Source organism: Neomonachus schauinslandi, chromosome 5 (genome assembly GCF_002201575.2).
Source record: "Neomonachus schauinslandi chromosome 5, ASM220157v2, whole genome shotgun sequence".
NCBI classification, from domain to species: Eukaryota; Metazoa; Chordata; class Mammalia; order Carnivora; family Phocidae; genus Neomonachus; species Neomonachus schauinslandi.
In genome coordinates this window covers 100248845-100265816 of record NC_058407.1, presented here as the reverse complement: position 1 = coordinate 100265816, position 16972 = coordinate 100248845, and the positions used below count along the sequence as shown (strand labels likewise).

At 42.4% G+C, this 16972-nt stretch overlaps 1 protein-coding gene across 1 annotated transcript in view; it reads right to left on the bottom strand.

The window, feature by feature from the left end:
- IQSEC3 (IQ motif and Sec7 domain ArfGEF 3) overlaps positions 1–5542 on the bottom strand; it is a 102275-nt gene extending 96733 nt beyond the window's left edge. The window contains exon 1 of the mRNA XM_021690660.2: positions 4974–5542. Within this exon, the coding sequence (XP_021546335.1) occupies positions 4974–5542 (569 nt within the window). The remainder of the gene's footprint in view (positions 1–4973) is intronic.
- Between the last annotated feature and the right edge of the window lie 11430 nt (positions 5543–16972).

The following is a 16972-nucleotide window of genomic DNA, read 5'->3' as shown; positions in this document are numbered from 1 at the left end:
GCTCTCCCCTCTTTTTCCATATCACCCTCACTTTCGTTGGCTGTTCACCCAGACCTGACCCCATCTGCCTTTTCTCATAAGTGACCTTTGAAACTCAGGCTGCACAGATATTTGCTGAATCAGCAGAACCAACTGCTGCTCCTCTTGCTTGGTTTCAGGCCAACAGGAAAATGTTCCAGGATGCCCTCGTGAGGCCCTTATGGCGTTAACTATGTGGGCCTGGGAAGGGCTTGAGAGTAAGGAAGGAGAGAGCGAATGAAGCAAGGCACAGGGAGCTGGTGAGGAGGATGGAGGCCATTGGGTTTTCCCAGAGGCAGGAGTGACTTGTTTCTCTTGAACTATGTTCTTTTTGGGTGAAAGGGAGGAAGGAACAGTGGTCCGGGCTCTTGGACAAGCAGGGAACAGAAGATTTTTGTAAGTGCCCACTTTGTGCCAGCTTCTAGGTGAGCAAAAAGATGCATGCTCCCTCCTCTCAGTGAGCCTTCATTCTGGCCCCATTTTCCAGCTTACCAGCTAGAAGTCCTCTGTAGAGGAAGAAAAGGAGGATAGGCAGTTTGGTGAGCACTGGCCTTCATGTTGTATCCTCAGCAAGCAGGCCTTCCAGCCACAGGCAGACAAGGACCCTGAGTGTCGAGGCTTTTCTTACTCTGTTGATAGAGTTTGGCCTGCTGGGAAGTGATTAGGGTTGGGGGTACTGTACTGTCAGATGTGATGATATGCACATGCAATACAGCTATCTCCATGAATTGAATCTTCGGGGCTCCATCCTCTTTCCAGCTATCCTTGGCTCTTACTGTTCCTGACATAAACCCTTGACTCCAACCAAGAAAACCTTCTCTCTGGACTCTCAATATGCTTCCCCTTTCACCCTGTTCTCTTCTGATAGAGGGTAGCTCTAGGCAGCAGCGATCTGCTTACACTTGTTTAGATGTTTCTAGATATATGCCTCAGGTATGTTGAACAAGGACTGTTTGCTTCTCTCCTGTTTTTCCACTGACTGACAGACCTTCATGCTCTCTTAGTAGCTCTCAGAATGGGCCACACAGGAGCTGCCATCTCCAGGCGGACAACCCTGACTCAGTAGGAACAGAGACACCTGCTCCAATCAGCATTTTAGACAACAGGCTAAAAAGCACATCTGACGATTGTCTAACTATCCTTGAGCCTCCAGTCAGTATGACCCCCTGGAACTCAAAAAATGACCCAAGATTTATTTTATGCTTAAAGGATGGGAGTAGAGAAGAGGAGACTTCCCTGAGCAGCTTAAGTGGAACCAAAGGATAGATAGAAGGAAGAAAATATGGGAGAGAGAAAGAGTTTGAGGAGAGAGAAGAAGGGGGGAAAGAGAAGGAAGGACAAAGAGAAAGGGGAAGGTAGCAAGGAAGAGAAAGTAAAAGAGGAAGACAAGGGACGAAGGAAGAGAGGACAGGACAGGAGCTACTGAGCCATTCAGATTTCATGGCTACTTGGAGGTGGGCGGTATGGGCTAGAAGCTGAATTTGAATTATAATTCAAGAATCATGTCCAGCCTCCAGTAATCCTCTGCCTAGGGGCTGGAGAACATGGACAAGCCCTGGGCTTTGAATGCATGGCTGGCTGGGTGGGCAAACGTGTTCAGATAGAGAAGCTGTGGTCACACTGAAGCTAGTAGCCTCCGGTAGGGTCGTGTGCTTCCATGGCAAGAAGTAGATTTCACCAGATCAGGCTGAGGTTCTGACTCCAGCCAGGAAAGGGATAATCAATTCTGTAGATGCTGTGAGCCTTGATTGAAAAAATAAAGAGGAGGAAGCTAGATGCTGCTTTCATTAAGAGGCAAAAGCAGTGGGGGCTGGAGCTTAGCAAGAGCCAGGAAGCATGCAGAGAAAGAATGTTAACCCCTCCAGCGTCTTTCTTCCATGATACCTCTGCACTCACCCACTCCTTCATCATCACTTCCTTGGCCTGACCTCCAAGGCCACCACCTTCCTATCTCCCTCAGCTGAAGAAGGGAGAGAGGCCAGGCTGCATATTAATGCAGATCTGATGACAATTAAATGATCCATTATTTCCTGGTCCCAGGTTCCCTGGGGCTCTTGCCTCTCCTGGATTTGGGCAGAAGAGCAGTTATGGGGATAAGAGACAAACTGTGTGGGAAGATAATGCATCTAACACAGTGCCTGGCCCCAGGTAAACCTCACCCAACCCTCAGCAACCACACCAGGGCTGCAATTTTACTATAATGAGGCCAGAGAAGGGCAAGTAAAAAATGAGAAAAGATTTCAGTAACATTATGATCCAAAGACCTCATCTGCCATATCTTCTTCCTACTTCAGCATGCCCAATAGAGAACTGATTCAGCAGGGAGCTCCCCAGGAGAAACACCAGGGAGAGGGCTGCTGGCTCTGCTCTTCTTCTCCTCACCTCACCCTATCCATAAAGATCTCTGCCTGCTGGCTGCATCTAGCCCTGCACCACTGAGAGGTATGGGCAGAGGAGGATAGCCATACAAAATGGGGGTCATGGGTAGAGAGCAGGGTGGGGCCAAATGTAATCAGCAACAGTGATTCATTACTGAGGTTCTGTGGAGGAAACTTAGGTTGAAGTTCAGCAAAACAGTGGGGAGAAATGGGTGGTACAAAAGGCACAAAAGACATTCAGCCAGCCAGGATGTCCATGATTTCACATCCAAGGGGAGAGAGAGTTGCAGGGAGGAAGTAAGGCGCTCTCTCTGTCTCTTGGTGTCCAGGCTCGGGTAGCAAGGGGAAAAGCTGGAGGATCTGGAGGAAGGAAGGAGCTACTTGGGGTATTAACCTTTTAGTGCCTGGCACAACTTCCTAAGGGAAAGATTTTTAACAACTTCTACTCTCCTCCACCATTCTAATTATTTCTTATTTTTGTTCTGCTCCTATGGGAAGCAAAAGCAGGACAAAGGAGAAGGAAAGATGAAGACGCTATGGTTTGTCTCTGGTTTTGACTCAGGAGGCTGGATAGGAATCCAGGTGATTCCTAAATCCCCGGTTTTCCAGCAGGAGCACTTGGGCAGGAGAGTTGGGCTCTTTAATTTACTTTGAGGGCCACAACAAAGTCCTTTTCCAAGAAAAAATTATCTTTCCTCAACCCTTTTTGCTCACAGTTCCCTGAAGAGATGCGAAGAAAGTGGGGAAGAGAAGGGAGATACCAAAGGGCATGAGGAGAGGAATCTGGTGGAGAACCATAATTACCAGGAAGCTGTGGCCGCCCCCTGAAAAACAAATGAAATAGTTCTTTCCCCCCTATTTAGGGAAAAAGCCACATAATACCTTGTAAGAACATTGTCTTTTTGTTGAATCATGGGCACTGAAGGAAAACTGACTTTCTGCTTTTTATGCCAGATAAGGAGGGAAACTATGAAACTGAAGGAAGAGCAAATGGGCCATTGAGGGAGCTGGGGAAGAAAGCTGCATCTTCTTGGGGCTTGAATCAATTGCTATAGGTCTGCCAAGTCAGATCATCCTGGATCTTCACCCCTAAGAGCCCATGATTCCTGTCAAATCTACGCTCTATGAGCTAACATATCCTGACCCGACTTCTCTAACTACATAGATATGAGGAGAAAATGAGTTTTTAAGGAATACATCAAATCTTCGCAAGTATCTGCGGACCTGAAACATGCTGAGACTGGATGAGGTGAGATTCTTGGCTCTCCTCCCTCCCCCCTCCCCCTCAGCTCCCCCTTTAGCATCACCATTGTCAGGGTCAGGTGCTGATGAGGTACTGATTTCCCCTGAGCTGTTCTTCCATGCAGTTCTCCCATCACCTGTATACTCAGAGGAAGGAAGCTGATATGTCACAGCCTGCCTAATACAGAGGAGAGAATATTCCAGTCCTCTTTTATCTCTTCTTCCCTTGTCCCTAGTTCACAGACATTGAAAGTAAAGAAAGAGATTGAGGTCCTAGAGTCCCTCGCTGGGGCTAATGAGTATATTTCTCTCAGGACCCAACATGAGATTCCTAATATCACCAAATAACCAAGTGGAGACAAGATTTGCAGCCATCAGCCATAATAGAGAGAGATTTAAACACCCAAATACCACAACTCCCTTTGCCAACTATCTCTCTTATCATTGTTCCCTTCCCACAATTGCCAACCATCCTGCACAAAAATCCTCCTTGAGTCAGAGGAAAAGAGCTATAGCCAGATTGAGTCCTCACACTATAACTGAGTCCTCCATTGGCTTGGTGGGTTGTGCCTTTGCACCCCTTTGGTCCTGTGGGGATTCAGAAGAAAGATGCCCACTCAAGTCAGAGCAGAGTAAGCTTCCCCAAAGAGCCACTCCTGGCTTTGATCCCACTGCATCAGTTAAAGAGCCAGACTCATTCCTCTGGGAAATGCTTTTCCCACCCTTTATCTTCCTCTATCCCCAGCACCCCTGCCTTCTCACATCATTCCTGCTTTTCAGCCTTATCCCCTGTCTCCTAAATTTTCTCAGACCCCAGTTCTATTCTTCCTGGACTCTAGCCCTTTTAAAGCTCTTAACATGTGTCTTTGCCAAGCCTCTGTCTTTTTCATATCTCACTCTCCATTCAAATAATTTTACTACCCAAACTCCCTTCCAAATTTTTCCTAACTTAAAAAAAATTCAACTGCTCTTTTTTTCTTCAGTGTAATCTTCACCACAACTTCCTCTCAATTTTGTCTCCTTTAAAATCTGCCAGTTTCTGATATCCCCAATCACTTAAAACCCATTTCTTTCCTCCTTTGCCCCCCGTAAGGGTCTGGATTCTCTCTTTTGCTCCAACATCCCCTAAACCCTCTCAAACACTGATATTAATACCTCTTTTCCCCCAAATCTCCTTGACACACTTCTACCTCCAAGCATCTTCTCATCTCTTCACTTCAGGTTACCCTAGTCCTTCAGACTCTTAGGGGCACCCGATTTCCGCCTTATCTCCTCCTTACACCCATTTGCTTCCCTTTCTGTCACTATAATCCCTCTCCTTTCTTCCCCACTCACTCGGGTCTCCTGCTCAGGACGCCCTTGCCCAGGGCGGCGGGGGATTTGTGCTGAAGGAGGGTTCCAGCGGCAGTGCAACAACCCGAGGGACGCTCCTTCTCCTTGTCTGCGACGGCCCCGGGCGCCACAGGGTGCTGGTGGGGCGACTGGGGTGCGTGAGCCCTGCTGCTGGGGCCCGGCTGGGGTTGCACCAGGAGCTGTCCGTGGTGCTGAAGCGGTGATTGCTCCGGCGCAGGCTGTGGCGCGGCGGGCGAGATCTGTCCGTGGTTCTGGAGTGGTTCCTGGGCCCCGGCGGCGGCGGCGGCGGCGGCGGCCGCGGCAGCGGTGGCCGGGGTGGCAGGCAGCGGGGCTGGCGGCGGAGGGACGAGCCCGGGCGGAGGCTGGGCTTGCAGCAGCTGCTGGTGCTCCCACAGGCTGCGGTTCTCGGCGCTTAGCTCGTCCAACCGCCGCTCCAGCTCGTCGATGCGCTGGCGCTGGGTGTGGATGAGGCTCTGCTGGTTCTGCACGATGGCCGTGAGCTCCTTGAGGTAGAGCACGGCACGCACCGGGTTCTCCAGCAGGCTCTCCATGCCGCCCGCCGCCGCCTGCGCCCTGCCTGCGCCTCGGCGGGCGGCGGGGAGCGCGAGGGTGCGCAGGAGCCGAGCAGCCCCAGCGATCCGCTCGCCTCCCTCTCCAGCGGGCCCAGCCTCCCTCCCCGCCGCCGGCGCCGCGTCACGGCCACACAGGCATTCACACACGCACCGAGGGGCGGGACCGCGGCGCCAGGGCCCACCCTCCCACCCTCCCACCTCCAGGCTTCGTGAGGAGTCTCGGCTTCCTGCAGGGCTGACAGGAGAGAAGGGAGAGGAGCGAGGGAGCCGGTAGGGAGCAGGATAAACGAAGGGGACCAGAGATAGATAAATCTGGAGAGAAAAGGAAAGCGGGTGAGGTGGACTTAGGTGTACTGGGAGAGTGCGGTGAGATAGGTAGGAGAAAAGAAGCAGATAAGGACAGAGGAAAAGAAGAGGAAGAGGCTGGGAGAAGGAGAGGGAAGGAGAGAGAAGGAGAAAGAGACAGAGAGAGAGAGAAGGTGGCAAAGGAGAGAGAAATGTATTTAAAAGGAGGAAGTCATGGGACTCGGAAAGGTCACAAATTCTTTTTCCCACGTCCAGCCATCCCAGAGGTTACGGGTCATCTTAAAGTCCTTCTGAGGAGAGGCACACTTGCCTCTTTTGTACTCAACAATCTATTCTGCTAGGGAATTCCCTGGGATGCAAGGATCATAGAATTATAAGGGACTCTAGAGAACATCTAGTCATTTATTCAGCCAAGAGGAAACTTAGGGTGGGCAGTCTGTTTATGTTGGGTTTTCTCTGGGAATGAGACCTCAGGACAGTTTTGGCCACTCTAATATGAACATTAACTAAATAAACCAGGTCCTGTGTGTCATGGTTCATGCTTCCAGAAACTTCTGAAGAGATCGTTCTGTTTGAAAAACATTTATGCAGTGCATTCTCCTACAAACACCGGGTTAGGTGGTGGTAAGATCAAGATGACTAGGATGGAATCTAGTACAACAGATACGGTGTGCACCTAAATAACTAAAATACAAATCAAAATTTCTGTTAGAGCTCTTCAAACCAAGTTTCATAGGAGTTCAGGGGAGGGAGAGGTTGTGTTTGACTATGGTAATCTGATCAGGAGGAGGTGTTATTCAAGCTAGGCTATGAAGGATGGGAAATTTCAACAGGTAGACAGAACAGGGGAGCAGAAGATGAAGAAGATATGTCAGACAGCAGGAAAAGACTAAGGAATGGAAATAGAGCACTTTAGTTTAATCTAATTTGACAGAAAAATGACCCTTTCCTTTGGGCTGTGAGTGCTCTTAGCATATCTGTTATTCTACTGTTCTATTCTCCACACAGGTTGTTGTTTCTCCAGGGAAGGCATAGCTGTGGATACCATGTGTCCAGCGAGCTCGGCCAGCCAAGCCCATCTGCTGCCAGACTTGAATGACCTTATGGGAAAGGGTATGTACTCTGCAAATATATTGGTTTCTCTGCACCTGCAGTGTGTTTTTATTTTGTTTTTCTCCCATTTATTTTCCTAGGAAACTTCCTTCTATAAAGAATGAGTGAAAGAACTTACCCATAGCTGAGCCAACAGTTAGGAGAACAGAGCACCGGGGAGGATCCTTTGGTAGTGATCAGTATTTCAACTAAAGAATGGAGGTTGGGGGATGGAACGAGGGCACACAAAAACTCAAACACTTTTCTTCTGAATTTTCTTTGCTCGCCTAGTCAGTTTGTTTTCCATGAGTTGGGTGCCCATAGAGACAATACTATTTCTACAAGTAAAACAGTCTGCAGCATAATTATCCTTAGGGCTTGTTTGAAATGCAGATTTCCGGGCCCCATGTTAGTCCTGCTGTGTTGGAATCACTAGGAATGAGGCCCAAGTGCATTCATTTTTTGACTTTTTTTTCCTTTTATTTTAAAAAAATCAACTTTATCGAGTTACAACTTACATGTAATCATATGCATCCACTTTGAATGCATGGTTTAATGAGTTTTGACAAATACATACACCCATGTAATCAAAATTTCCATCACTGTAAAAAGTAACCTTATGCCCCTTTACAGTCAATTGCTCTTATCCTCAGCCCCAGTCCACCATTGATCTGCTTTTTGTCAAGATAAATTAGTTTTGCCTGTTTTAGAATTTCTTATAAATGGCAATCATAAAATATATACTCTTTTGTGTATTTTGTTTTGCTCAGCATAATGCTTTTGAGGTTCATCTACTCTGTTATGATATCAATAGTGTGTTCCTTCTTATTTCTGAGTAGTCTTATGTGGTATGGATAAAAACCATAATTTATCTATTCACCTGAAAATGGACATTTTGGTTGTTTCCAGGTATTGGTTATTTTGAATAAAGCGGCTGTGGACAAGCTTAATGGACAAGTCTTTGTGTGGACATATATTTTCATATGTTTTATTGGGAGGAAAAATCTAGAATTGTAATTGTTGAGTCATATACTAAATATATATTTAACACAATAAGAAACTCTCAAATTGTTTTCCAAAGTGGTTGTACTATTTTTTATTTTTACCAGCAGTGTATGAGAGGTTCAGGTGTTTTACATCCTCACTAACACTTGGTATTTTTAGCCTTTTTAAATTTTATCACTTTGAGTGAGTAGTAAGTATATTAATATGGCTTTAATATTTTTCTGTTAACTAACACTGTTGAGCATTTTCTCACGTACCGTTGGCCATTTATCTGTTTTCTCTGCCCACTTTTTTTTTTATTCAATCTTTCTTTTCTTTTCCTTTTTTTAAATTTTATTTTATTATATTAGTCACCATACATTACATCATTAGTTTTTAGTGTTCCATGATTCATTGTTTGCATATAACACCCAGTGCTCCATGCATTACATGCCCTCCTTAATACCCATCACCGGGCTAACCCATCTCCCTACCCCCCACCCCTCTAGAACCCTCAGTTTGTTTCTCAGAGTCCATAGTCTCTCATGGTTCGTCTCCCCCTCCGATTTCCCCCCCTTCATTTTTCCCTTCCTTCTATTTTCTTCTCCCTCTTTTTTTTAACATATAATGTATTATTTGTTTCAGAGGTACAGGTCTGTGATTCATCAGTCTTACACAATTCACAGCGCTCACCATAGCACATACCCTCCCCAATGTCCATCACCCAGCCACCTCATCCCTCCCACCCCCCACCGCTCCAGCAACCCTCAGTTTGTTTCCTGAGATTAAGAGTCTCTTATGGTTTGTCTCCCTCTCTGGTTTCGTCTTGTTTCATTTTTTCCTACCTTCCCCTGTAATCCTCTGTTTTATTTCTCAAATTCCTCATATCAGTGAGATCATATGATACTTGTCTTTCTCTGATTGACTTATTTCACTTAGCATAATATCCTCTACCTCCCTCCACATTGTTGTAAATGGCAAGATTTCGGGTTTTTTGATGGTTGTATAATATCCTATTGTGTGTGTGTGTGTGTGTGTGTATATATATATATACCACAGCTTCTTTATCCATTCATCTGTTGATGGACATCTTGGCTCCTTCCATAGTTTGGCTATTGTGGACATTGCTGCTATAAACATTGGGGTGCATGTTTATGGACCTTTGGATCACTACGTTTGTATCTTTGGGGTAAAAACCCAGTACTGCAATTGCTGGGTCATAGGGTAGTTCTATTTTCAACTTTTTGAGGAACCTCCATACTGTTTTCCAGAGTGGTTGCACCAGCTTGCATTCCCACCAACAGTGTAGGAGGGTTCCCCTTTCTCTGCATCCTCGCCAACATCTGTTGTTTCCTGACTTGTTAATTTTTGCCATTCTGACTGATGTGAGGTGGTATCTCATTGAGATTTTGACTTGTATTTCCCTGATGCCGAGTGATGCTGAGCACTTTTTCATGTGTCTGTTTTGTCTGCCCACTCTTTCTATTGAATTGTTTCTTTTATCTATTGAGTTGTAAGAGTTCTTTATATATTTTGGAAAGCAGTCTTGGTCAGATACATATATTAACAAATATTTTCTCTAGTCAGTGGCTTGCCTTTCATTTTCTTAACATTGTCTTTTGAAGAGCAAAGGTTTTTATTTTGGTAAAGAAAAACCTCACTTTTTTTTTCTTTTTATAGCTCACGCTTTTTGTGTCCTATCTAAAAATTATTTGCCTAACTCAAAGCCAAAAACATGTTCTCCTGTGTTTTCTTCTAGAAGTTTTATCATTTTTGCTTTTATGTTTAGGTCTGTGATCTATTTTAGGTTAATTTTTGTATTTAGTATGAAGAGTCAAAGTTCATTTTTTCCTTAAACTTTTGACAGAATTCATCACTGAAGCCATTCCAACCTGGAGGTTTCTTTGTGAGATTTTTAACTACAAATTCAAATTCTTTAATAGATACGGGGCTTTTTATCCATTCTATTTCTTTGTGTATCCATTTTGGTAATTTGTGTGTCTGGTAGGCAGAATGACTACGAAAGATGTCTATGTCCTAGTCCCCAAAACCTGTGAATTTGTTTCCTTACGTGGCAAAAACAACTTTAAATATGTGATTAAGTTAAGGATCTTGAAATAGAAAGATTATCCTGGATTACCTGGATGGGTCCAATGTAATCACAAGAGTCTTTGTAATGGGGATGTGAGAGTGTCAGAAAGGAGACGTGACAACAGAAGGAGAGGTCAGAATGAGGCAATTGCTATCTGGGAAGCAAAATTCAGAAAATACAGGTGGCATATAGAAACTTGAAAGGGGGGGAAACAGATTCTCCTCCAGAGCCTCCAGAAGGAATGCAGTCCCACCAATACCTTGATTCTAGCCAGGTGAAATGCATTTTGGCCTTCTGGCTTCTGGAACTGTAAGATAATTGTGCTGCTTTAAGTCACTATGTTTGTCGTAATCTAACAGCAGCAATAGGGAATGAATACAAGTGTCTTTCAAGAATGTATCAATTTCATCTAAGTTGTCAAACTTGTTGGCATGAAGTTGTTTATATGTTCTTATTAGACTTTTAATGCCTGTAGGCTATGTAGTGATGTCTCCTCTTTCATTCCTGTTATTGGTAATTTGGATATTTTTAAAAGTCAGTCTGGCTAGATATTTATCCATTTTTATATTTCCATATAACTAGTTTTTGGTGTCATTGATTTTTCTCTATTATTTGTCCATTTGCTATTTCCTTGATTTGCTCTTTTATCTTTCTTTTTTTTTTTCCTACCTACTTTTGTTTCCATTTGCTTTTTTAAAACTAGCTTCTTAACATAGAAGCTTAGACTATTGACTTTAAATCTTTCTCCTTTTTAAAAAATTTTTTTATTAACATATAATGTATTATTTGTTTCAGGGGTACAGGTCTGTGATTCATCAGTCTTACACAATTCCTTTCTCCTTTTTTAGTATAAATACTTAAAGCTCTGAAGTTCCCACCAAGCACTGTTTTACCTGTATCCTAAATTTTTCATATTTATTCAGTGCAAAATATTTTTAAATTTCTCTTTGTATCTCCAAATCTTTCTATTATTCATTTCCAGTTTAATTCCTTTGTGGTCAGAGAACATATCTATATGAGTTCAATCTTGTAAAATTTATTGAAATTTTGGAACTTTTTTATGATCTAATTTATGGTCTATTTTGATGAATGTTCTATATGTAATTGTCTGATAGTCACTCCAGCTTTCTCATTATTAATGTTTGCTTGTGTGGTAGACAGAACAATGGCTCCCAAAAATGTCCATATACTGTCCCAGTAAACTGTGATGATATTACCCTACATGGGAAAAAATACTTTGCAGATGCCATTAAAATTAAGGACCCTGAGATTGGGGAGATTGTCCTGGATTTTGTCCTCAGCACACCTGTGCCCAGTCTAACCACATGATTCCTTAAAAGCAGAGAACTATATGTGGTTGTGGTCACAGGGAAGTGTGACTACAAAGGAATGGTCAGGGTAAGGTGATGTGAGAAGGACTCTGACCTGCTTTGCTTGCTTTGAAGATGGAGGAAGGGACCATGAGCCAAGGAATATGAGTGGTCTCTGGAAGATGGAAAAAGCAAGGTAACTGATTCCCCGCTAGAGCTTTCAGAAAGGAATACAGCCTTGCTGACACCTTGATTTCAGTCTAGTGAGACCCATGTTAAATTTCTAACTTACAGAACTGTAAGATAATAAATTTGAATGACTTAAGCCATTACATCCGTAATAATCTGATGTGACAGCTACAGAAAACCAATACAGCATGTTACATTTTCCCCCATTCTTTTCCTTTTAATCTATGTATGTCTTTAAATTTAAAGTATTTTTTTTCCCTATAGATAACATTTAGTTGGATCTGACTTCTTAAAAATCTAGCTTGAGGGGCACCTGGGTGGCTCAGTTGGTTAAGTATCCAACTCTTGATTTCGGCTCAGGTCATGATCTCAGGATTGTGAGGGCAGGGAGCCTGCTTAAGATTCTCTCTCAACCCCTCCCTCTATCCCTCCCCCACCAAAAAAAAAAAAAAAAGAAATCCAGCCTGACATTCTTTCTTTTAATTGGAGTGCTTAGATTATTTACATTTAATTTAATTTATTTATCAATATGTTTGGAATTAAATCTGCCATCTTGTTATTTTATTATTTGTTTCATTTGTTCTCTGTTCTTTTTCACCTTTTCCTTTTTTTAGCTTGAATATTTTCTGGTGTTCCATTTCACCTCCGCTGGTGGCTTATTGACACCACCTCTTCATTTATTTATTTAGCGATTGTTTTGGGTTTACAATATTTGTTGTTAAATTCTCATTGTCTATGTCCAAATATTGTATTTCACATATAATGTAAAAACATTACAACAGATTATTTCCATTCCTCCCATCCTCTGTGCTATTATTGTCATAGATTTACTTCTGTATTTATTATAAATTTCATAATACATCATTATAATTTTTGCCTTAAAAAGTCAATTATCTTTTTAATTTTTTAAATTTTAATATCTTTTTTATTTACTCATATATATACACATATATGTGTGTGTATATATATATATATATACACATATACCATTTTGGCCACTTGCATTTCTATATAGATCCAGGTTTCCATTTGGTATCATTATCCTTTCACCTGAAGAATTTTCTTTAACATTTCTTATAGTCAGGTCTGTTGGTAACACATTCTGTCAGGTTTTTTCTTTTGGTCTGACAAAGTATTTATGTCTCCTTAATTTTTTTTTAAGATTTTATTTATTTATTCATTTAAGAGAGAGAGAGAACACAAGAGAGGGAGTGGCAGAGGGAGAAGGAAAAGTAGGCTTCCCATTGAGCAGGGAGCCTGATGCAGGGCTTGATCCCAAGACCCCAGAATCATGACCTGAGCCAAAGGCAGACGCTTAACTGACTGAGCCACCCAGGTGCCTCTATATCTCCTCAATTGTTAAAAATTTCTTTTTCATGGATATAGAATTTTTTACTTTGATTTTTTTTCAGCACGTAAAGATATTGTTCCAGTGTCTTCTGGCTTGCATTTTCTGGCAAGAACCCTGTGATCAATCTTATCATTGTTGTAATTCAAAATGTGGAGAAAAATAATCAATGGAAACAAGATGTGAAATGAAAGAGAGGTGAAATTAGCAAAGATTATAAAACAGCTGTCATAAATATGTGTAAGGATTTAAAGAAATACAAGAACACAATGAGGAGAGAAATGGGAAATATAAAAAAACTAAATAGAACTTCTAGAGGTAAAAATATAAATCTGAAGTGGAAGTTTTACTGGGTGGGAGTAACAGCATATATACACTGCAGAATTAAAAATCAGTAAACTTAAAGATATAGCAACAGAAATTTTTACCTAACCTGATTAATATTGATCCACAGGTCTCTGAGCTTCAGTTGTTTATTTTTTTTTTCCCAGTCTTTTTTCTCTCTGTGCTTCAGTTTAGATAGCTTCACTTCTAGAAGTTCCATTTAGCTCCTTTTTATATATTCCATTTCTCACCTCATTATGTTTATGTTTTCTTCTAGTTTGGGGTCTTACTTTCTTGCTTCTTCACATGTCTAGTAATTTTTTCATTCTATGCTAGACAGTTTGAATGTGATTCTGTTGAGTTCTGAATTTTGTTTTCCCTTAAACAGTGTTGGACTGTGTTTTTGCAGGTAGTTAAGTTACTTGTGGATCCACTTGATCCTTTTAAGATTTGTTTTAAGCTTTTTATAGGGCAAGTCTAGAGTAATTACTACTCTTGTCTAATTTATCCTGACTACTATGGTGTGATCATTCTGTCATCTGATTGAATGTCATCAAGATCTTTGTAGTCTGACTAGTCAGAACTCTAATTTTTCCAGCCTGTGTGAGCCCTGAACTTATTAAACATCTTAAACCCCCACAGTCATTATTTACTCAGTCATGTAGGATTTCACTCTCTCTATATATGGCTTAGTGTTCAGCCACAGACTCAAGGAGGGCTATCTGCAGATTCCTGGAGCTCTTTCTTTATATAACTCCCTCTTCTCTGGCCCTCTGCCCTATAAATTCCAGCCACTTCAGCCTCCTCCAATCTCTGTGTCCTCAATTCAGAGAGACCATCATGTTCTGCTTTGGCTCCCTCTCCCTGCCCTGCAATCTTGAAGGTTTCTCCAGGCAGTGAGCCAAGATGATTGTAAGGCTCACCTAGTTTGTTTTCCTTATCTCAAGAATCATAATGTTGTGCTGATAGTTTTCCGATTCTGGAAATTGGGGTTTTTTTTTTAATTTTTTTTAAAAGATTTTATTTATTTATTTGAGAGAGAAAGAGCACACAATTGGGGGGAGTGGCAGGCAGAGGAAGAGGGAGAAGCAGGCTCCCCACCAAGCAGGGAGCCCGATTTGGGGCTCAATCCCAGAACCCTGGGATCATGACCCAAGCTGAAGAAAGATGTTTAACTGATTGAGCCACCCAGGCAGCCCTGGAAACTGGTTTTTAAATGTATGTTTATATTGGAATATAACAGTTTTCTAGTTGTTGATATTGGAGGGCAAGTGCAGTACCAATTTTTGGCTTCTGGCCTTAAAAATTGGCCAGAAGACAAAAAAACCCTACATTTTTAATAAGCACCCAGGTAATTCTGATGTATTCTAAATGTGGAGAACTCCTGGCTAGAGGGAAATAAAAGTAATGCCTTACTTTTGTGTGGTACTTTCCAGTTTGCAAGACCTCTTCATATGCAATATCATTTAATCCTCACATCCACTCTCTGAAGAAGGCAGGGATGGGATTATGATTCCCCTCTTAGGACACAAAATTTGAGGCCCAAGGATGTTGTGACTCCACAACATGGTTGGTAGATAGGACAGCTGGAGTTGGAACTTTAGTCCTCAGACCCTAATGCACAGACTCATCTCCCATACATTGTGAGAAGTGAGGAGCCCTGGAAGAGACAAGCCTAAGAGTGAGCTTGGGATTACCCTTCCCTGAACCATGCCACTTGTTTGCTCCCCAGTGCTCAAGCTGTTCTTTTTCTGTCACTGCATTGTAGCCTGTCTTCCAGCATTAGGTCCCATCACTTCTCCTAATAAATGTTAGGTTCCAGCCAAACTGGACTATTTACTCCTCCCCAAATCCAACAACACACTTCTGTCTTTCTTGTACTTTCTACTCTAGCTAAAGTGGCTTTTGCACCCTGAATCCCTGCATGTCCAAATCCTGTCCCACCAGGGCTCAGTAAAAATGCCACTTATGCCATGAGTATCTTCCATTTGCTCTTCTTTCTTTAGATTCTCAAAGCACCTTATCTATGTGTCTTTCCCTGGCATTCACTACTCTCTTTGTTATATAGTTACCTGTAAGGTGTTTTCTCCTAGACTGCAGTCTTCTGAAGGGCAAGAGTTAGTACCCCTCTGAAACTAACAATATACTATATGTTAATTAATTGAATTTAAATAAAATAAAATTTTTAAAAAGTTAGTGCCCTATAAATCTTGGCACCCACCCCACATCCCTATCTACACTAATTCCAGGGCCTGGGGCACATTGGATGTTCAAATAATATGTTTAATAAAAGAAGAAATGTGGTGGTGGGGAGAGAGGATAATGAGCAATTATGCTTAGTTGTAGGGAAGAATTCAGCCATACAAAATGGCTCTTTACCCCTTTGGCCTCAGATGTCTCTCTTTTAAAATGACGTTGTTGTTTGGATGCCTGGGTGGCTCAGTCAGTTAAGCATCTGCCTTCGGCTCCAGTCATGATCCCAGGGTTCTGGGATCGAATCCTGCATCGGGCTCCTTGCTCAGTGGGAGCCTGCTTCTCCCTCTGCCTGCCGCTCTCCCTGCTTATGCGCGCTCTCTCTCTCTAACAAATGAAATCTTTTAAAAAAATTAATAAATAAATAAAATGACATGGTGGGATCTTGGTTAAATTGTGTGTGTGTGTGTGTGTGTACTTTTCTACATGTATATATAATCAACAATAAAATGTTTAAAAACAGATTGTAGAACAAAGTCATTTCTACATTTCCTCTTAACTATGACATATACATTTTAAAGTCATAATTCTAGGGCAATTTTATGGAAGCAGAAGGGATAGTAATGATGCCTTTGATGACCAATGACTAGCTGCAGGAATAGCAAGGCATTTGGTTTTTCTGGCCCAGGGTCTGAATTCAGTACCTCTCTTCTTCCCCACCTATTTGGTCAGAACAGAGGGTGCTGCCGCCACTGCCCACAAGCTGCATCCCCCCGGTGAGAAATCCTGTCCTGTCAGCACGGAAGGCCCACAGATTTCCCACCTCCCTTTGATTGGACAGTTCTCCAGATAGGCAGGTGGGGCTGAGGTATTGCTCCTGTCCAGATTTGATGGATTCTAAACAACTGGCCAGGGCGTTCAGGGTCATTTCATCCAGCTCTCTGCCTCCAGGTAGAACAGCAACTAAGCCCCACAGATGACAAGAAGTTCTCCTGGTCACACGTATTTCTTATGTATACCGTTGCCAGGACTGGAAATACATCAGGCTATCAGCCTATAGGGAAGTAAAGCAAATATGGCCTCTTTTTTGCCTTATTGTTCTATGGTAATAGTGATGATAATCCTAGCCAGCATTTGTATTTCACATTATGCTTTTAAATATATCTGGGCCTTGGTTTCCTCAACTATAAATTGGAGATAATAACCGAATCCATATCATAGGTTATTTTAGGGATAAATAGTACATGGGATGTGCAATCACATGTATTCATTTTATTTGATCCTCAGTGAGTGGTAAGCAAGATTTTTCAGAGGTGGCAAATGAGGCTCATAGAGGGTGGGTAGTTTTCTTGAAGTTACACAGCCAGTCAAGCCAGAATCTGGACTAGAACCCAAGTCTCCTAGTCTAAGCCCCTACCCCTTTTCCTTTTCACCACATATTAGGGCATACAACATGGAAGGAATACTTTGGGGGAGTGTTGACCAGTAATGACCTGTACTTGTGTGTGTGATGAAATGAGATAAAGCATGTGAAGCATTTAGAACAATGTCTGGCACAGAGCACTTTTTTT